Source organism: Rhinopithecus bieti, unplaced genomic scaffold (genome assembly GCF_001698545.2).
Source record: "Rhinopithecus bieti isolate Rb0 unplaced genomic scaffold, ASM169854v2 scaffold_52879, whole genome shotgun sequence".
Classification (NCBI taxonomy): Eukaryota; Metazoa; Chordata; class Mammalia; order Primates; family Cercopithecidae; genus Rhinopithecus; species Rhinopithecus bieti.
In genome coordinates, this window is record NW_016820739.1 from 13,435 (window position 1) to 36,503 (window position 23,069).

General features: G+C 40.6%; 1 protein-coding gene across 1 annotated transcript in view; it reads right to left on the minus strand.

Moving 5' to 3' along the window:
- Positions 1–23,069, minus strand: part of CERS6 (ceramide synthase 6) — a 325,522-nt gene that overhangs the window by 7,299 nt on the left and 295,154 nt on the right. Inside the window, exon 10 of the mRNA XM_017859910.1 lies at positions 2,643–2,799. Within this exon, the coding sequence (XP_017715399.1) occupies positions 2,643–2,799 (157 nt within the window). The remainder of the gene's footprint in view (positions 1–2,642; positions 2,800–23,069) is intronic.

Below are 23,069 nucleotides of genomic sequence, written 5' to 3' on the forward strand. Positions count from 1 at the left end.
CCCGACCAACAAGGGGAAACCCAGTCTTTATTTAAAAAAAAAAAAAAAAAAAAAAAAAAAAATTGCCAGGTGTGGTGGCACATGCCTGTAATCCCAGCTACTCCAGAGGCTGAGGCAGAAGAATCGCTTGAACCCAGGAGGCGGAGGCTGCGGTGAGCCGAGATCGTGCCATTGCACTCCAGCCTGGGCAATAAGAACAAAACTGTCATAAAAAGAAAGAACTGGCTTCCATCCTGCCAAGTCTCTTCAATCCTCCATTCAATCTCCCTAAGTCACATGGAGGTCAAAATAAGGTGAGAAGATGTAAATCTATACATTACCATAAAGGATGAGAAAAATCCTACTGTCTAACAAGGAAGTAATTTTTGTGGGAAATTAAGAAAATACTGCTTTTAAGATAAAATAGTTTGAACCTCCTACTCTGTAAGTCTAAATTATGGTAAGCATTTTACCCAGAAGGCCTTAAGATTTTGAGTAACTCATCACTGCTTACTTATATTTTCAGTAGTGTGACAAAAGAGACCTGGTGGCCTCCCTTCATAGAAATGTTCCCAATCTGGTCCTCCGGTGATTCTCTAGGGAGTGGGCTGGGGAGGTTGCCAAAGTCCCGTGGGAGGTATGGCAGAATTAACTGGGGGCTTTCCCACATCACATCCCGTCTGTGCTACCATTACACTCTAACATGAGAATCCTGGACTCCCTCCACTCCGCCCAACTTGAGAAACTAACAGTTCCTGTGGGAGAACGTCCTCTCTCTCAGGTGGGTGGGGTCAGGAGAAAGTGAAAGCTCAGAACTACTGCTTTATGCCAACCAGTGGTGATGAAGTAAATATCGTAAAAGTGAACCTCACTCCAATACCCTTTGAGATGGGACTGAACTCACACAGGCCATCTCCAAACAGATTTAGATACTCAGACTCCAAAATGGTTACAGGTAATTGAACTTAAACATTGTGAGTCACAAAGCCAGCATTATAGTAAAGCTCCACTATGTTGATAAGTCCATTAGTCGTAAGTAGAAATCTCCAGTTTCACAAAGTGATTAATTTACATTTGCATGCTCAGTCAGATTTTTTAAATTGCACTTAGAAAAATCTATACTTACATTACCTTCAAAGAAAGGACAATTTAGAATATCTCAAAATAGCCCAGAGGAAAATAACTCATGGCCAAGATGAATCCTACTGTCCCAGGTGAGAGCCGCAAGGGCAGCTAAGATATTCTGAAGCCTGAGATCTAGAATAAAATTAATCATCATCTCTTCATAAAGTAGAAGGAATGAGTTGAAGAGCAGGCAACATGTCTGGTAGAAATAGCAATGCAATTAAGGACACAAGTAATCTAAGCAGCATTCTTGCATATTTAGTTATTGTTATCATATTGATAGTTTTGTGCATGTTGACTAAATTTGTATCCAAATGAGGACAAAGAGATTTTAAAATAGAAATACATGATCATTTTAAAGAGTGAGAGGTCACAGAGAAAAATGAACTTTAGCTTCTGAACAATTAATTGATCAAAATAATTATGACTTCTACTAGAGATGGTGCTGAGAAGTGGTTTCATACTACATGACTAGATGACCCGACTTCCCCTGCAGAAGAGGCCAACTCTGTTGACCCTGATGAATCATATGGCCCTGGGCAGGTCAGGCACACAGCTGATGCTCAGGCCTCCATTCTGCAATTTGTTGATCCTCTCCCCCTCCAACTAGTTCTGTTTCTCCTACTTTACTTTGGTCTATTTCTGTCTTTTAGCCAACATATTAAACACCAGTGAAAGAAATTATTCTTCTCTGTTGGATCATGCAATATTTAGCAGAACACAAGCTCACACCAAAGGGCCCTAATAGAGATGTCTCTAGTGTCCTTTGCAGCTCATGGAACTGCAGCTCACATGAAGCCTCTAGCCAGTGTCAATAGGTTAGACAGAACAATATGCATGGAAACAAAAGCATCTGAGTGCCTCTCCAACAGGTGAGAGGCACTCAGGATAAGGACAGATAGAGAGGAGGAGAAACTTACATGTAAAGGGTTCCACTTCCCAGCCTTCCAGGGTAGCAGAAGGAAGAGAACAAACAAGTAAGAAAATGTCACAGAGAACGATCTGGAAAAGTCTCTGCTCTGCACACAGGGTGGGAGCTGAGGCTTAGGAAGCTTTATTCGAATCAACCTCAAGTCCACTTTTAACCAAAAAGATTTAACTAAATCTTGTTGGAAGTCATGAACAGATTTGTTTTTCAGTTTGAAAGAAAGGTTTGTTTAAACAGGCATACTGCACCAAGTGATCCTTCTCATAAAAGGAAAGAAGTGATTAAATTTCTGTTCAGTATAAATATAATCAGAGGAAGTCCATGGTTGACAGGAGGAGCAAGAGCAAACACAACAAATAATATATTATTAAGTCTAAAATTACAAATGCATATCATTGGGTGCCATCGCCAGCAAAGGAACACTGAAGACTTAAAAAATGAACTAGAGAAGGAAATGACATTTTCATTTATGTTTCTAGGTAGTTTTGTTCAATTCTGAAGAAATAATACCAATTTTGATGAAATATGAAATAGTAAATAGTTGATCCAGAGAAATTACAGAAACAAAATTTTCTAACACATATTTTGGAAAAAGTGAGTTACAGCTTACCTTGCCTCTTGAAACAGCTTTGCAAGCTATTTTCACAATCAAGTAAGACCAGAAGCAGTTCAACCCTTGTATTAGCAACAGCAGTAGGTTAAAAACCCACCAGGAAGGGTAAGGTCCAACGATCTCCCAGCTTTCAAATAATGTGGTATTTAACACCCTAAGCAAAAGAAGCAAGTGATTAGTGAACGTGGCATCTTCCTTTGCTTTCCAAGGAACTCTCGTCACTCCTTTAAAGCACAAGGTCAACAGTATCTCCCAACAACCCCCTCTCTGGCAGGATGGTATGAAAGTTTGCCAGGTACTTAGAAATGTCATTTCCTGAAGAATTGCCCTGGTGGTGTGACTTTCATTTGGTTTTAGGTTGAATATTTTTTCCCTATTCGCTTCTTCAAAAATGATAAAATAAATATAACATAAAATTGACCATCTTGACTTTTTTAAGTGTATGGTTCATTGGCATTAGGTAAATTCACATTGTTGTGCAACCGTCGCTGCCATTCATGGTCAGCACACTTTTCATCTTTCAAAACCAAGATTCTGTACCCATTCTACCAGCCTGCATCAACCACCATTCTCCTTCCTGTCTCTGTGAATTTGACTACCTTAGCTACAGCATCAAAGTAGAATCATATAGTATTTGTCCTTTTGTGACAGGCTTGATTCATCTTCAAGGTTCATCCATGTTGTGCATGTGTCAGAACTTCCTTCCTTTATAAGGCTGAGTTATAAGTATATATCACGTTTTATCCACTCATCCACTGAAATGGAACTTGAGTTGCTTCTACCTTTTGGCCATTGCAAATAATGCTACTAAGAACACTGGTCTACAAATATCACTCTGAGTATATATCTTTCAGGCATATATCCAGAAGTGGAATTGTTGGATCATATGTTTCCTCCTTCATTTTTGCCATCATTTCTTTCATTAATTTTCATTCATTTTTTTGGTTGGGATGCTGTATCTATTTGTTAAAAGGCCTGCATGATCTTTGAAGTTGCTTTTGGGCTTTAAATAAGTGCGACGAATGCCATTCAATGCCAATACACTGCAAAAAAAGAGATGAACTCCTAAACATTACTTAAGTACAAGCCATACGCCTAGCACAGGGAAGAACACAGTGGAAGTGAGAATATGAGTGAGACGTAGGCTTATATCTAGTAGGAGAGTCATTAGAGGGTCCTTAATTGTGTAAGGCTTCCCCTGGGAAAGCACTGACAATTGAAAGACATCATTTTGAAGTGATGCCTTGAAAGGAGTATCGGAAGGATTTTGACAAAAATGATTAGAGAACAATGAATGTATTCAGTTTTAAGAGTACGTAAGAGTATGCATTTGAATTAGGAAAAATTATTTGAGGTAACTGGTTCTCTCTGTAATCTATCATGAGAACTAGAATGGAACAGCCACCTGGAGCAGATACCTCAAAGGCTGGTTTTAGTGCTTTGCTCTGGTCCCTGCCTGTGTCTGCTCCTAAGCACTTGGAAATTGACTCATGTCATCTGGACCCATATTGCTGCCATAGAGAAGCACAGCACCTGCATAATTTTGGAATCATTCTTACCCTCTGCTCTCCTCCTCAGCTTACCCTAGGGATGGTTTGGAGACCCACAAGAAAACTCGCCTAAGTGCATTTCTACTGCCTGCCACTGCAGCACTTTGCTGGGACAATCTGATTCTAGAGGAGAGGGTAGGTGGACAATACTTAGTGGTTAAAGGGAAGGGAGAGAAAACTCTCGAATTTAAGACACAGATCACTCATATAAGAACATAAGACAAATAGATAATTTAAATAAAAGCAACTGTGATGAAAGCTTTGAGAGAGGTTAGAAAAGGACTTTGTGAATTAGAAAAGAGAAAAACAGGCCAGGCACGGTGGCTCACGCCTGTAATCCCTGCACTTTGGGAGGCCAAGTGGGCGGATCACCTGAGGTCAGGAGTTCAAGACCAGCCTGGCCAAGATGGTGAAACCCTGTCTCTACTAAGAATACAAAGAAGAAGAAGAAGAAGAAAAAAAATTTAGCTGAGTGTGATGGTGTGCGCCTGTAGTCCCAGCTACTCAGGAGACTACAGAATTGCTTGAACCCCGTAGGCGGAGGTTGCGGTGAGCCGAGATCATACCACTGCAGTCCAGCCTGAGTGATACAGCAAGACTCCATCTCAAAAAAAAAAAAAAAAAAAAAAGAGAGAGAGAGAGAGAGAAAAACAATTATTGCAGTTGGAATAAGAGGTAAAGAAAAAAGAAAAAAGGAGAGGCTAGGCACTGTGCCTCACTCCTGGAATCCCAGCACTTTGGGGGGCTGAGGAAGGAGGATTGTTTGAGTCCAGGAGTTTGAAACCAGCCCAGGCAACAGAGTGAGACCCTATCTCTATATAAATAAAATAAAAATTAACCATGTATGATGGCAGACGCCTGCAGTTCAGCTACTCGAAAGGCTGAGGCAGGAGGATCACTTGAGCAGGAGTTGCAGGTTACAGTGAAGCTATGATTGTGCCACTGCACCCCAGCCTCGGTAACAGAGTGAGACCTTGTCTCAAAAAATTAAAGGAAAAAGGAGAATGAAAAATAAAATAGACAAACAGATTCTTCCCCATCCCCCAATTTCTGCCACTCCTATTTATAGACTAGAATGAGACTAACAGTTTGTCTCCAACCCTGCCATACTAGTTGTCTTTAAAGCGTAATACATAATAAACATGTTAAAATTCTAAAAACGATAGGATAGGATTTAATGATTTGAATTTTACAAGTCATTAAAAGAATAATACCTCATGAAATAGTTGTATTCACTGTGGGGAAGGGGGATAATATTAGGAAATCTGTTAACATATTATAAACATAGGCCAAATTGGTATAAATGTAATGATTTCAACAGCATCAAAGACACTTGGTAATGTTTAATTCCTCATTGTTGATGTTTAACAATTAGAATACAAAGGACTTACTATGATTTTTGTAACCCTTTCAAATCAGCATATTAATAAACACCAGAATTATTTCCTTTAAAATCAGGAAAACAATGGACAAAAAGTATAACCATTATTATTTAACACTATTCCGGAAGCTCTGGCCATTAAGTATGGCAGGGAGTCAGAGACTTAATTTCAAATACATAGACATAAAATATCTATAAATATTTTAAAAACAGCAAACAACCAAAATGTCCCATAACAGGAAACATTAAAATTAAAATTTAGTTTTCATTCTTATTCCAGAAATTTTTTTTTTTTTACATTTTAAAAATTTAATTTTTATCATTTAAGTTCTGGGATACATGTGCAGAACGTGCAGGTTTGTTACATAGGTATACATGTGCCATGGTGGTTTGCTGCACTCATCCACATGTCATCTAGGTTTTAAGCCCCACATGCACTAGGTATTTGTCCTAATGCCCTCCTTCCTTCACCCCCCCAGTCCCCGACAGGTCCCAGTGTGTGATGTTCCCCTCCCTGTGTCCTTGCGTTCTCATTGTTCAACTCCCACTTAAGAGTGAGAACATGTGGTGTTTGGGTTTTGAGAAATTATTAATAAACAATTAATAAATACTTATCAATAAATACAGTTACTTTGTAAAAATGACTAAATTAGGATAATGCCTATATTCCTGCCTTGTTTATTATCTGAAGAAGCAGTTATCTCTTTAAACATCAGTTTACAGGCCAGGGGGACAACAAGGCTCAACTCTGTGGCAGTGTGGGAGGACTCACACACCTTACACTTCTCTATCTCCAGCACCCTGCAAAACACCTGGAAGTAATATGCTTGCTAGACGTGTTCGTTGATTGACCATGTGTTTGCTAATCCAACAGTTCAATACGTATGAAGAAGAAAGCTCTGAAATAATAAAAATAATTTTATTTCAAAACTAGCTCTGCTTCTTGACATACTATACATTTTGATATTCAGAGAAACTTTAGTTCTCTTTTAACAGAAAGAAGTTCTGTGTAAATAGCAACAATGACTGCATTATGCTATTCATTATAAGTTAACCTTTGCTGGATTATAGACCGAGAAGCTTTCTCACCATTGTGACGCTAGGACTGATGCTACTGCTTGGCTTAATTTGAACTGGATGTCAGAGCAGCCGTTGGCGACATGGCATTCACATTAATTTCTGAAACACTGCATCAGGATTTATAGGCTTTGCCATGACAATCAGTGGCACCTCTGATTACTTATGAGATGCTGCTCAAAAGTAATGGGATTTCTTTGAAAATCAACTTGGCTTCCCGTAGAGACACTTGAGAAAATACAATCAGTGCACCAAACGGATATATCTCTCAGTGAGAAGCATGGTAAGAAAAACCACGTATTAGGAATTTATACTCGGGGAGAGAGAACATATGACACCTGGACTCTAATAAACAGTAAACCCAGGAAAGAGCCTTTGTTTGGCCCAAGAATGTTACAATTGCGGAAACTGTTTTTTTTTTTTTTTGAGAAACTATTAAAATGGTGATTATAGAATCTTATTTCTGGGAGGTACTTTAGGAGTATGTACTTTAATGATGCCATCACGAACCTATGGTGACAGAGTTCACGATAGTGGTTGTGACAGTTAATACTGAGTGCCAACTTGATTGGATTGAAGGATGCAAAGTACTGATCCTGGGTCTGTGAGGGTGTTGCCAAAGGAGATTAACATTTGAGTCAGTGGGCTGAGGAAGGCCGATCCACCCTTAATCTGGTGAGCACAATCTAACCAGCTGCCAGCAAATATAAAGCAGGCAGAAACATGAGAAAGGTGAGACGGGTCCAGCCTCCCAGCCTACATCTTTCTCCCGTGCTGGATGCTTCCTGCCCTCAAACATCGGACTCTGAAGACACAGACTGGCCCTCCTTGCTCCTCAAGCTTGCAGCCAGCCTACTGCGGGACCCTGCGATCATGTAAGTTAATACTTAATAAACTCCTATATATCTCTCCTATTAGGTCTGTCCCTCTAGGCAACCCTGACTAATACAGCGGTTTTCTTTGAGGGAGGACTGACTGGGGTGGGGGGAATCTGAGGGAGGCTGGACACTTCTATATCTTGATCTGGGTGATGATCACATGGGTTATACATACATACAAATTTATTGAGCCATATACTGAAGATTTTTTGCACTATATTACATATAGGAATTATACGCCAATAAAACAAAATGGAAGACAGTACCCTGTGGGCCAAACAAAACACATATATACAAAAAAACATACAATGTACAGCTTTCGGCTTTAAGAATTACTCTAATATCAGTGTTCTCCTTAGATGCTTAGATGCAAATGGGTATGGCCTTAAGTATCTTATTTAAGACACTTTGTGTTTGCTTCACAAAAACGGTTGTAAACTGTTGTGCATAAATGTGTTCATCCCCCACACACATAATAAAGAACTGTATAATAGTTCTATGATAATCAAAGTTAAGATAAAGAACCCATAAAAGGTAAGCATGAGCTAAAGTAACTACAGGGCATGGCCAAATTAAATTTTATGATTCATTAAAATCACCCACCAAGGCTAAGCTTTTGGGGGTGGTCACAGAAGAATTTGTATTCAACATATGGCTTCTAAGAAAATAAATTCTTTTCTTTTCCAAATAATAGCATCGAACCTTTACTGTTGCCTAATGAGTACAGAGGCAGAAGGGACCTGAGATCATTTTTCTTTTCATTCATGTTAGGCTCACTTAACCACTAGATGGCATATCATGCATGCACAGTGCATACTCAGGCAGGTTTGTTCTGCCCAAACCTTTTGCTAAGGGTGAGTCCCAGTACAGAAACCACTTGATCTCCATGTTATACCCCCCATTCTAAAAATCCCATCAAATGAATGGGCATCCCATTAAATGAATGGACATCCCATCAAATGCATCAAGAGGCGTCAGTCTGAGCTGTTTTCATCCTGCATTTGACAGAAATGTGCCTACAGGGCAAAGCTGGGCTCCATGCATTTCACTACTGATGCCCTGATACACCTGTGACCACCCCAATATCTTAGCCTTGGTGGGTGATTTTAATGCATCATAAGATTTGATTTGGCCATACCTTGTAGTTACTTTAGCTCATTCTTACCCTTTATGGGTTCTTCATCTTAACTTTGATTATCATAGACATAAGGGATATGTGTGTGTGGGATGCACACATTCATGCAGAACAGTTTACAACTTTTTTTTTTTTTTTTTTTTTTTTGAGACAAACACAAGGGAGTCTTAAAGAAGACACTTAAGGCCATACCCATTAGAATTCTAAGCATCACTGTGACTTAAAGCACTATGCTTTCTCCTGAAACCTGCGGACTGAGGTCTCATAATGTCACAGAGTGCAGTGTAAAAAGACCTTCACTGGCATCTTACTCCAAAAAGCTATCTCCAGTGCTCAATTTCCCCATTCTCATTGCAACTTCCAAGTAAGAGTTTAAATCCATTCTCTGTAATATGTAAAATTAGATGAACATTCTTTCAGCCCTGTACATCTTACTTTTAAATACTCCAGTGACATACAGGCAGGAGTGCATAATGGTAATCAAGACATTAACGATGGCCCAGGTGATCTTATTGTATGAATGGGTTATAGGTGCATGTTTTTGATGATACCATGGCCCTTGGCCATGGCAAGTAACCGCAAGTTTACCTCCACCGCTCCTCCCCTACTTTAACCAAAGAGTTCTATCTGAGCCTTGGGTTGTATGTTTTTGGAATGATCTCTAAAAAAACCACAATAAAAATTAGACCCAAGTCAAATATCCAGAGAGCCAAGATTTCTTCTCTAAGGAACAGAGTCAGGGCCTCACTTTAAGGAGTGCTACATAATGTCAGTGAGGATACCTTGAAAAGTAAAATGAACTCTGTGGTCAAAATTAGGGTGTGGTTTACTTCATAGCTTTTGAATGGTCTTGACTTTGCTTTTCCCAAACAGCCCTCAGTGTGTTTCATGATGTGCGTTTCTCTGGCATATATGTTCATTTGACCTACACAAAACATAAATGAAAGTAGACTCTACCTCAGATGACTAATCTGCTAGCATGTTTTGTCCATTTTAAAGCAGATGCTGATAGAAATGCATTTAAAATTCACTCTGAACAAAAAACGTGGGCCTTTAAAACCTGAAAGTCAGGTAATTAAGTCATGATTACAAGCAGCCCTCGTTGTGCGGGTTTTCTTAAGGTAATAAAAGTTCCAGGCTTAAATAACATCAACATCATTAGTCAACATCAAGACTATTACAAGGCTGAGAACGATGTTTGCTATTTCCTTCCTTTTTTATAAGACTGCCCCTGCTGCAGCTTGCATTCTCCACAACACTGGTGTTGATATCAAGTTCCCAGTTTTGGGAGGACAGCTTCTGGGTAGCCTGCAGCATGGGTGCCTAATTATCTTGAATAAAAAAGTCACCAATCTATTAATCTGTAGCAAACATGGAAGTTACTTATTTTCTTAATTTTTTGTAGAGACAGGGTCTCACTAAGTTGCCCACGCTGGTCTTGCACTCCTGAGCTCAAGTGATTCTCCCACCTTGGCCTCCTGAAGTGTTGGGATTACAAGCATGAGCCACTATGCCTGGCCAGAAGTCATTTCTTTATCCCTGGACAGGAATCTGAACTTGAACATGAACAAATAATCTATCTTTCATTTCGCAGTGCACATAATAGTTCCATCTGTATCCTTAGCCAATAGGACATGGGGTCAGTGAATTTATTTTTACTTTTAGGTCATAGCCAGGCCAGTCTTAGGAACTGGTCTCTTATCCCAGGAAGTTTGTAATTGGTGACTTCCTGGCTGGGGTAGATGTTATTATTATTATTATTTTTTTCCCCAAAAGTACTTGCTGCCCTATTTGCTGTCTGTCTGCCTGAATTCCTAACTCTGCCACTGCCTGGTCTACTTACCCACGCTCCTGACCTCCCAACCTGAGTCCTTCCAGCCAAGGCTGTGTCCTTCGGGATGTATCCTGATTCCAACATGCTTGTTTTCAGCCCTCTAGTTAGCTCTTTGTTGCCTATGTGTGCATAAGACAGACTTTTGCTTGGTTCTCTATAACTTCTCTTCCTGGAGTAATTACCATGTGTTAAGCACTGTGCCAAATGCGTTACATACATTGCTTCATTTTTGCCCATTCAACATCTCTATAAGATCCTCAAAGAGCAACACTAATACTAGTTAATACTTATTGAACATTAACTACATGTTAGGAACCGGGCTTAGGCTTTATATGTTAACTCATTTAATTCTCAGGAAATAAAGCCTATGGGATAACTTCTATTTCTTTTTTTCCACAGTGTGTCCTGTAATTATCCCTATTTTTCATATGAGGACAAGGAAGCAGAGGAATGTAAATAACATTCCCCAAGTCATATTGCACTGGTAGGGGACACTGAGACTTGAAGCTACCTGTCTGCTGGTCTAGGCTGTCAGGTTCTCCCATCCCTTTTTCTGTTCTTCACCCAGGCTTACACTCAGAGCTGACCCGTCCCCACATTATGATGGAGGATGAACATCAGTATCTCTGCTCAGCATTTCTGCAGATCTTTGCCTTTGGCCTGTAATTCCCTGCAATGTGTTATCCCTTGGGCTCATAAGCTAGTTTCTGGTAGCCATAAGCCAGGCCCTGCCTGCTTCAATGACCCATTTGGTTTTATTTATGTGGTTTCCCCACTTTGGCCCACCCCACTTGACTCTTAAATCCCAATATAATTGTCTCCATTACTGAAAATTATATAATTCCTTTCATTACTACTTTGTCATGTACACAAAATATTCAAGACACAAAGCCAAAGATCTTTGTAAATTCAACTAGGAAATGGGAGTGCCAGCCCTGTGCCCTTTTCTTTGCTTTTCTCTTTGAAAGGACTGAGGCGGATGTATATCTCTAAATATCCCTTACTTTAAGAAAAGGATAGATAAGACTGACTCCTGCTAGGCAGGTAGAAGCCTAAGAAAGACTGAGATTCCAGGGACTTACTCTTCCAGTTTTCTAAGAGTATAAAACCAGCCTCCCATCCTCATAGAGGCAGGAGGGCAGAAGTGGCTCTGAAACCTCCCTACACTTGTGTGCTCCTCCCTGAAGGGCTATGTTTGCTCATTTCCATTGTAGGATCATTCTGGGCAAGACCAATGGCAGGCCAAGCACTCCTGGGTCTAGGTGGGGAATGCTGTCAGATTACCACGGGCTTCCTTACTTTTTTTTCCTTGTCCCCTTCCCTTGAAGATTTCAATGGCATGTTTTGTAGAGGTGAGAGAAAACAAAGACCAAACACATACCAATTTGAGACTCTGGTTGTGAGATTATTTGTTTCAGCTTCAAAGTTTCTGGGTCTAATGAATTAACTCAGTTAAAGTAGAAAATCTTGGTCATTCTGATAATTCACTGAACTCATCTCTGATGGACCCCACTGACAAGGAAGTAGAGAGGGAATTTCTAGCTGCCTGGCAGAAGGAGCCTGTTTACAGGGTGAGTATTTACAGCAGAAACACAGAGAGGCTGCTCTAGTGACTTGCTTCTTGGGAATAGCTTCCATTTTGGCTTCCTATTTGGGCAGTTGCTGAGGCTGGGACAATTTGTATTTTCTCATTTTAACAATTTAAATACCCATCTATGGGTGGGATAGGTTCTTAAGCCAGAGGGGCCTGCAGTGGGGTTGGGGGCATGGTTATTGCACTGATCACAGCCCACGGGAGTGATGTGGTTTTGCACATTCCCTACAGAAGTAAACGAGGCACACAGTATCCATCTTTATGCCTCCATGCTGAGAGTCACACATGGATATTTAAAATGAGGATCCCTAGAGATGACTAGAAAGCATGAGTAAAATACGTCCCTAACTAGTCCACTGAAGGATTTAAGAGAGCTAGAGCCATAGTAATATTTTCTTCTGTTTGGAAGATGTTCAAAGACTTCATGTTTATTAGATTCAGTCTCATTATTAACTGTAAAGTTAGCAGATCAGACACAATACCAACTTTCTGGTCAGGAGACCAAGATCCTAAAATAGTATTTAATTATCCAAGGTCACAAGACAGAGGTTTTGTTGTTTCTAAGCAAAACATATAATCTTTAGGAATCCCTCTCTCCTTCTTTTAAAGCTTACATTAAAAAAGATAATGTGGGCTGGGCGTGGTGGCTCACGCCTGTAATCCCAGAGTTTTGGGAGGCTGAGGTGGGATCACTTGAGCCTAGGAGTTCAGGAACACCCTGGGCAGCACAGTGGGACCTTGTCTCTACAAAAATAAAAATTAGCCAGGTGTGACAGCACATGCCTGTAAGTCCCAGCTACTGGGGAGGCTGAGGCAGAAGGCTCGCTTGAGCCCAGGAGTTCAAGGCTGCAGTGAGCTATAAGCATGCACTGTACTTCCATCTGGGTAACAGAGCAAAGGCCTATCTCAAAAAAAAAAAAACAAACAGAGAATGTATAGTCTTGAAACAATTTTTAGCAAATAAGAGCTAAAAGGGAGGTTTATAAGTGATCATGTTCAGGCTGGCAAGACAGGAAGAATGCTTCCCTCTGCTGCCTAAAAATCTCTCGAGAAGGTTCTGGTAGGGTCTCGGCTCTGGGAGAATCTCAGTATTTAACTCTTTAGGGATCAAATTCCACCCCTCTTATTTAGCTTGAAGGGAGTCAGCATCACCTTAGGCACTGTGTGTGTACTCTGGGTATCAGGATTTCAGGTAGGCCTTACCTTGTCTGCACTGCAGGCCTGGTTGTGAGACTTCTCTACCACATCCAGGAGGCAACCGTTTTCCTAAAGCAATGTATTAACTAATAGGTTCATCTGTGATCATGAAAAAATTTCTGAAAACTGAATATTATGTATTATTATGTAAAGTATATATACTCACTTGCATTATGTCCTTTGGCCCTTGAAGAAATCCAGGCCTAGCCACTTGAACACACCAACTGGCTGGTGAGTCCAAGAGTTATGCTAGGGAGTACGCTACTGTTCCTGAGAAACAGACCCTCCTTCCTTCCAACTTCCTTCTTCTCATCTCTCATGTCTTATCTCTGAGACACGGACCCATAGTGCCTCCTGGCTCTCTGGACTCTTGATACTTACCCGGGGAGTGGTATTTGATGCCTGGCTTCTCACCCCCCTGGAAAGCCTTGACTTCCCTGATGCTTGTCTGCTCTAGGGGTCCCCGTCCTGACACTGTCCCCCAAATTCCTCCCCCCACCCCCATCAAGCCACACCAACGCCTTCATTTGCACACAGGTGGAGAGGGAGGATGGGAGCAGTTGGGCATGGGGTGGGTGGCAGGAAAGCAGGGGATAAGAGGACAGTGTTTTACTCTTACCTAGGGTGTAAGAAATTTCTCCTCTAGCTAGCTGTGTGTGTGAGGATGTGATTTGGCATGGAATTCTAAACAGGTATAGATTCTACTGAAGTGTTACAATACTTTAAAATAAAGGTCTGTTTTATTTCAATATTTACAAGATTAAGTCTTCATTTTATCTTGCAAAATATCCCTGAAAATTTTGTAAATGCTGCTAAAAAGAGAAAAAAGTATCCTAGGCCTACAGTCCTGAGAGAGATTCTGCACCATATTATCTCTAGGTTGGCAAAAGAGAGATGCTGTGAACATGCTTTTAACAAAGGATTGCGCCCTGTGTGCCCCACAAGTAAGAAACAGTTGTGGAAACTGAATTGTAAGATGCTCAAAATCAAGGGGGAAAAGGACCCAAATAAACAACAAAAAGCCTTAGGAAAGTGAATGCACAGATTTAGATAAAATTTTGCTTTTGCAGGCTTCACAAGTATGAAAGAAAAATCACACACATGAAACTACATGCACTGAATAATAAGTGATCAAGACAAACATAAATGTATCATTCTGTTTAATCAACAATTGAAATAATGTTAACTACTAGAATCATTGCTATAGAATACGATGGTTATGCCTGGGAATATGGGTGGGAAGTGAGCTTCCTCAGAGAAGAACTGACAGTATTGAGTACTACATTTGAACTGGAAGTCAAAAACACCTGGTGCTAGGCTCAGTTCGTGCATTCCCTAGCTCTGTGATGTGAGTTATCTTATTTCTCCAAGCCTGTTTCCTCATCTACAAAATAAAAGCCTAAGACAAGATGTTTACTAAAGGTTTCTTAAACTCTAACATAAACAACCTTATGAATTTTTATGTTTTCAAATTTACTTAAAATTTCACTTGTTCTGATTGTTTTCTCCATGGATAAAATAACCCATTTGTATAGATGCAATCTTCTCTGGTGAGTCTTCATTGTTTCTCAGATTTTAACCTAACAAGCAAAACCAAAGGAAAGGTTTTGTTTTGCTTTTACACCTAGATGTATGGGAAAAAGTAAGAATGCAGAAAATAAGAAAAAAAAGTACAAGATCCCATCTTTGGGAAGGAATCTATGAAGGATATAAGGCCCTGAGCAAATGTTATATTTATGAGATCAAACCACTGCCTCCTGAGCACACTGCAGCAGGACATTTAAGTTGGATAGCAATGGCAACAGAGATTGCTTAGCAAGCCCTCAGTTTAGGCATACTGTAGCTGGCAGTTATGTGCGGAGCTCCTTGTTCGTAGCCCATCACCAGCTTCCACAGGGAACCAGGCAACCAGGCATATGAGTACACAAGGACTGGCTGGGTGTGACCTGGCAGCAGACAGGAGAGTCTGCAGCCTCACCTTATGTTCTCGTTCAATCCAGCAAAGCTGAAAGCTATCAGCAACACATTTTGCCACGTTGCTGTCTTTTAATTTCCAATTTGCATGCAAGGCCTGAGGCATGGACTATATAACTTGGTGTCACTGGACACATTACAGTGTCAAACACAGTCTCTCTCTCTCTCTCTCTCTCTCTCTATATATATATATATATACACACACACACATATATCTATATATATTTATTAATTATTATTTTTGTAAAAGATGGGGTCTGTCGCCAAGGTCGGCCTCAGACTCCTGGGCTCAAATGATCCTACTGCCTTAGCCTCCCAAGTAGCTGGAATTATAGCTGTGCCACCACTACATCTGGCATAATCCATATGCTTAAGATATTTTCTCCCTGTGACCAGAATATTAAACATAAAAATGACATCTAAAATGAACAAGATATTTGGGTACTCCCTCCCTAACCAATGCAACTGTATCCCTGAGAGAGATTTTAAGATGGATAAGACTAGGTACCTACACTCAAAGAGTTTACAAATAAGTGTAGCAGAATCAGACAAATACATTGATTACTAAGGTAGAATTATTAAATATAATAGGTGTTCCAAGCAAAGGGAGAGTTTTGAGCAAAGGCATGTATAGGCTGGAAAGCAAAGGGTATACACAAGGGACACACTGGGTACCTGCAAGGCAGTAAAGGAGAAGTGTTGGCATAATTTTGTGGAAGGTCTTTCTTGCTGGGAAGAAAAATTTGAACTTATAGTGGAAAACAGGGAAATCCTGGAAAATTTGGGAATGGGGGTGGGGGAACTAGATTAAGACCTTGATTTAGGAAGAATATTATGGAAACTGTGAGATGGTTTCCATCAGGGGAGAGTGGAGGTGCAAGGACACTGCATAGAGGCCACTGCAGATATCTTGGCAAGAGGACATGAAGATCCTAAAAACAAGAGCAAGGCTTGAGAAACATAGCTGTTCTTTAAAAAAAAAATACTGCTCAGTGATTATTATACTTCATGGAAACAAGTACTCCAGAGAAGTGTGGAGAAGTGAGAGAGAAGGATAAACAGGAAGAATGAGATTCCTCAAGAGAGAAGAAAGCTTGATTTATTTACTGAAGTGGCACGGGCTCACATAGCAGAGTATGCACCCACCACCCCCTCATCCAGTAGTGCTCTGTCTTCTGGTACCATATTTGGGTCATAACAAAGTACCTGATGCACCCGACACCCCAAACCACATCCTCAATCTCTTTTCTCTTTAGAAAAGGTGATCAACTCATTCGCACAACCGGTTGTTAGTATTGCAGTAAGTAAGTTTCCAGCCATATTCTAGCCCCCAGATTCTTTTAACCTGACACTTCCAGCTATAACCTCTTACTTGTGTTTAGGATCAGTTTTGAGGTAACATGGCTTTTGATCAAAGTCACTGCTATCATCAATATTTGGCTCAGTGACCACACCTATCTTTTGCATCTATAGCATGGAAGCAAGTGAAGGTAGCAAAAGGGAGATTGGTTAAATGTCTGGTAATCAAGAAAGTTAAGTGGAATTAACTTTATTTTTATTAAGTTTGTACTGTATGCCCAACACTGCCAGGAACTACGGAGGATACATACTAGTGAACCTCAAAGAACTTACTCTCTATTTGAGGAACTGGGGTTGGAATAAAAATTGGCACACTATTTGGCTGATAATGTTACAATATGTGTCAAAATGTGCACATCTAATGAGCCGTGATCCTCTCTGCAAACATCTGTCCTAAGGAAGTAATCAGGAATCCGTGAGAAGATTTGTCCATGAAGATGTTTATTTCAATATTATTTATAATAGCAAGCCACTGGAAACATCCTAATTAATGCCCTAAAATAGTGCACCAAATAATGACTTTTTCATATGGCAGATACTCTGTAGCCAATGAACTTATATTATTAGAAGAACATTTAATGAAATGGAAAAATGCTCAGAATACAATGTTAAATTAGAAAAGCAAAGCTATAAAAGCAGTATGTGCAGGATGATCTTACTTTGGTAAAGAAAAAAGATGTAATTTTAAACACATAAAATGTTAGAAACAAAGGTATCAAACAATGAACAGTGGTTATCTCAGAGCTATAGGATTGAAATTTTTTCTTCTTCTTTGTGGTTTCAATTTTTCTACAAAATTTCTATAATGAGTATTTAACTACAATTAACATGTATGTAATCATATAAATATTTGCTTAAATTAAAATTTGAGGAAGCCACATGAGAATGATAATATACAGCCAAGCATTAACAAAAGCCAATAAAGGTCTTAACTGGGACAAAGAGTGCAACAGATTTTCACAGGGCTGGATGTAAGGTAGAAGGTGGGGCTCAGACACCGGACCACACTGGGAACTAGCTAAAACAGGGCAAGGTCAGAAGCAGCTTTCCATAGCACACGCCCACAAGTTTGCCATGTCAGTTCGCCATTGCCATTGCCAAGCCAACACCTGGGAGTTAATTGCCCCTCTCCATGACCTGAAGACCCAAGTTACTATGCCTTCCCTAGAAATTTCTGCATTAACTGCCCCTTAATCTGAATGTAATTGAAAGTGAGTATAAATATGACTGCAAAACTGCCCTGAGCTGCTACTCTCTGCCTAGTGGGTAACCCTGCTCTGCAGGAGCACACAGCACTGCCTCTTCAATAAAGCTGTTTTCTTCTGCCTCCGGCTTGCCCTTGAATTTTTTCCTGGGCAAAGCCAAGAAGCCTTGTAGACTAAGCCCCAATTTGGGGCTCACCTGCCCTGCATCAGATGAGTTTTCAGAAAGCCACCTCTCCTAAGTCTCAGAGCTGCACAAGGGCAGTCACACTGAGCCAGAGTCCCAGCTTCCTGCTCCAGAAAAGGAGACAGCTGCCGGAAAAACTCCACTTTCCCCATCTGCTCAGACTGTCAAGTTTTATGTGCATTGAATAAGGGGTGGAGACAGTTCTCAGCAAGCATTTGGCTCCCTGGGAGTGCTGAGAAGAGAGGAGGCCAGGGAAAAGGAGGGCGTACCTGTGGGAGAAAAGGACCTGCCTATCTGGGATGGGCTTGTGCGTTTCTCACTCTAAAACAGATTTTTAAATTCCATCTGAACAAAAGCAGCAGTACTCAGATTCATCCAGGTTATGAGTGTAGGGATTCAGATAGTGAAGAGGGATCAACTTAAACAAATACTACGCATATTTGATATCCTTTGTCCCTGGAATGTGGGTTTGTTGGCAGGCTTGGAGCTGTCTTTGTCAAGGTGCCTAATATTTAGAGCTTAATAGCTGCCTAGGGACTGTGAAACCTGCCTGGGTTCTGCACTTTTCTGTTACTTTCTCATGTCATGATTTTGGAAGATACAGAAGAGGCAGTGCTTCTGGAAACGATGGGTACAATACCTCAAATCTTGTCTTTTGGGAAAGGAGGAAATGGTAAGAGAGAGGGGGAGGAAGGGATGGGGGAGGCAGGAATCAGGGGGTAGGAAAAGGGCAGACAGAAAGGACCCAAGAGATCTGCTTCCCTGGGGCACTGCAGGTGCCTATACTGTGAATCAAGAGCAGGCCTTGCAAAAACTCAGGGTGGCATTTAATACCTGTACCCCAATTTCTGGGATTAAACATTATACTAATAAAAAGACAAATAGTTGTGCCGTAGACCTTAGGAGAGGGAAGTCTCTGTGCAAAACTCAGAGCCTGAGATCTGAAAGCCTTTTCCGCCTGTAACTGCCAGGCTGGAAATCTGCCTGATGTGATCAATGTGCTGGCAAGCTTTGGAGAGGCACAGACAACACTTTACTGAGGAAGAGAGAAATACAAACACAATTTGACTGAAGCAGTCCCCAGGCCAGTTATTCGGTGGGGGCGTGCAGGCTCAGGAGTAGGACCACAATGAGTTCTTTTGCAGAAATCACTGCAAACACTTCCAAGTCGTGGCTTTAGAGATGGTTTTATTTAGCAAAAAATATTTTTCCAATACTCAAAAGACAGTATACAGAGTCTCAGGAGGTTTCATCTAAAAATAAATTTTAAAAAATTATTTAACTAACATGACAAGGCACTCTCTTGTGTTTCCACCAGTTACACTGAGTTTAACTGTGCTTATCCATTCAATATTAATTACTTATTTCCATAGTCTCTGATCACAAATAAAATGGTTGCAGTCAACAAGCTGAAGGTAAGACTTCTACTCTCACTGCAGGAAGAGCAATAGCCAAGGCCATACCTAAAATCAGAGAGGAAATTTATCCTATACACCATTGGCCATCTGAGTGTACAGGGCCTAACTCCTTGTCAGAAGGTTAGGTAGCATCTGAGTAGCATCTGATGCAGCTTTCACTCACAGATATCACGGATGTTGATAAGAAAATCGCAACATATTCAAAAAGAAAAGTGGGCAAAGAATATGAACACAGTTCACAGAAGAAATACAATGGCCAAGAAAACATGAACAAAATGTTCTGCCGTATTAATAATCCAATAAATACAAAGTAAAACAGGATACATGTATGTTGAAGTCTTTGGGCTGAACTGCCATGATATCTGCAGCCTAATTTCAGATAATTTGGCAAATGTGTGTGTGCGTGTGTGTGTGTATGTGCGAGCATGTGTAGGAAGCGCTATTGGTATAAGGGCTAACAGTTGGTGAGAGCAACTGGGGGTATATGCATATTTACTGTATTTTTTCAAAATTTCTGTGGGTTTGAAAATGTTGAAACTAATAATTAAAAGAAATATTTGGCCGGGCACGGTGGCTCAAGCCTGTAATCCCAGCACTTGGGGAGGCTGAGACGGGCGGATCACGAGGTCAGCAGATGGAGACCATCCTGGCTAACATGGTGAAACCCCGTCTCTACCAAAAAATACAAAAAACTAGCCGGGCGAGGTGGCGGGCGCCTGTAGTGCCAGCTACTCGGGAGGCTGGGGCAGGAGAATGGCGTGAACCCGGGAGGCGGAGCTTGCAGTGAGCTGAGATCCGGCCACTGCACTCCAGCCTGGGCTACAGAGCGAGACTCCGTCTCAAAAAAAAAAAAAAAAAAAGACATATTTAAACTATAGGATCAAATGTATATAAAAAAGAGAAAACACTGTGTTACCAATAAATAAAGTGAAACCACTTAAGTACATAGTTTGTCAGGATACAAGTAGGTGAAATCTTCATAGAAAATAATTTGGTTATATATATCCAGAATATCTTAAATAACTCTCTACCTTCAAAGTCACTTTTACAGTTATCTATCTTTTAAGAAATAAAGGTTACCAACAAAGATTTAAGTTCAAGAATGCTTTCTCAATACTATTTCTAATGTTTTAAAAAAATGATTAAAAATCCATATCTATAATGGCAGATTATTCATACATTAAAATCATGTCTTTTATCTAGTGACATGAGAACATTCTCCCAACTTAATGAAAAGTGACAAAAGATTAAAAAAAATTTTTTTTGAGACAGGGTCTCACTCCACTGCCCAGGCTGGAGTGCAGTGGTGCAATCATGGCTCACTGAATCCTCTACCTCCTGGGCTCAAGAGATCTTCCAGCCTCAGCCTCCTGAGTAGCTGGGACCAAAGGCATGCGCCATCATGCCCGGTTAATTTTTTTTTAAATTGTTAATAGAGACGAGGTCTTGCTATGCTGCCTAGGCTAGATTAAAAATTACATACAGTAAAATCTCTAATTTTCCTTTAGACATTTTACACACATATATATAAAATATGATTTAAAGAGTGATTAAATGAATATATGCCAAAATGGTAATTAACAATAGGTACTTCTGATTTCAGGGATTTAAAATGTTTTCTACACTTTCCAAATGTTCTCTAATGAGTATGTATTCTTATAATTAGAGAAAATAACATACTTTAAATGTATATAAATGCATATAATCTTTTTTTCAAAGATGATTATATATATATATATGACCCTTTACCCTTTTAAATCAGCTTGAAAATAGCTATTTGTGTTCAACTCTCAGGTGCAGAAGAGGTGAGGCTGCTTCAGTGCCAGGGCTGCACATCTTTAGGATTGCACAAGGTGTACCAAGGGGATAAAACAGAATTTGAGCCTGTTGTTAGTTTTGGTGTTAACATTCCTATGTGTAAGTATCCTTAGTGTGACACTCAGATAGTACCAAAGAAACAAAGTCAAGCAGAAAAACATCAGACATCAGAAGAGACTCATCATATCTCTTCGCCCCAATCTTCCTTAGATGGAGACCACACTTGGAACTTGATGGCAGAGGGGTGGGGATGTGTGCTTTTCTGAAGGTCTATTAGTGGAGACTGCACAACTTCTTGTATGATCAAGGGCAATAAAGTAAAATAATAAACTTATCAAATAAGCAGTTGATGATAAGTAGCAATAAAGTTCTAAAAGAAAACCCCTTTCATAAAGAACCCAAATTCTTTAGATTCTATAATTCTAAACCTCATCCCTGCTCCAGTCTCTGGCTACAAGTCAGGTTGCTAAAACCTACTTCTATGTGTTTCTACAAGGTGCTGGGTGGGGCCTCCATGGGCCCAGGCGAGAGGGAGCAGCTCTGGACTTTCTCGGGCGGCACATAGCTCCCATGTGGTGAGGGGCATGTAAGGTCGAGAGGAGGTGCCACTGGGAGCCCACTCAACCCTTCTACCAGGCTCTGGCGACGGGAATCTGGGGATTCCTGAGCCCACTTTCTGGGTTTGCATTCGCCTCTTCTCTGAGGACCAGACGCGGGTATGCACGACAACCGGTTCATTTTTTACACTGATGGGGCTGGGAGGTGATCCAGAGGCCAGCTGATCTAAGAGGGGAATGTGGCATCCCCACAAGTGAGTATCAGCCCCTCACAGCGCTTGATGATGTCGAAGGTAGGAGGAGAAGGGGAGAGGCTGCCTGCCAGGGGCTGGACGCCCACTCTCCCTCATGCGCCACCTTCTGGGGAGAACTCTGGGGAGATGGACATTCTACACTGAACCCAGACTTCTGGATCATTATATAGGTACATTTGTCCAGGTCTGAATATACTTGATTTAATAGTTGTTAAGTTTGAATTGTAACACAAACATTTAGACATGCAGTCTGTGAGTTTCCATTTGTTCTCTTATCTTGGACCTTCCAATGCTAGGGTTGAAGGTCTGGAGTGAAGCATGTAAGCTGGTGTTGGACATTTTAAAAAATATATTTAAACTGATAAACATACATGAGATTTTGGAACATGTACATAATACATAAGACATGTCTACTGAGATGATTAAAAAATCAACTTTTATTCATAATGGTGCTTTCCATTGCAAAACTCATTTCCCTTTATCTGAATAATTCAGAAACCTGGCTTCTCCACTTCCCACCTGTGTCCCATATGCTTCAAAGAGCCTGTTCAATAGGCTGATGGTTCCCAACCTGCCTGCTCACTTAAGTCAACTGGGGAGCTTCAAAAGCAATGCCGCTTGCCACGTATCTCCAGAGATTAGAATTTAATTATTCTGGGGTGGAGCCTGGGCATTGGAATTTTAAACAATCCCCGATGATTTCAATGGTAAACAAGTTGGGGAACCACTTCTGTAAGCTTTTGTTCTCTATTTCCCATCAGTACTCATTTTTAAAAAATCCCTAACTTTGAATAACAATTCTGAGTACCTTTCTATTGATCCATTCCTGCTCTCAGGAGAGACATGATGACTATGGGTCATTCATGATTGTGTGTGCCTGAATGATATTTACCAGGCAAAATTCCATGTTTTAAATTTTGTCCTCCTCCCCTATCCACTTTATTGAGGACAGCAGAGCCTCGAGCTTTAGAATCCTCAACTTTTGGCCGGGCGCGGTGGCTCAAGCCTG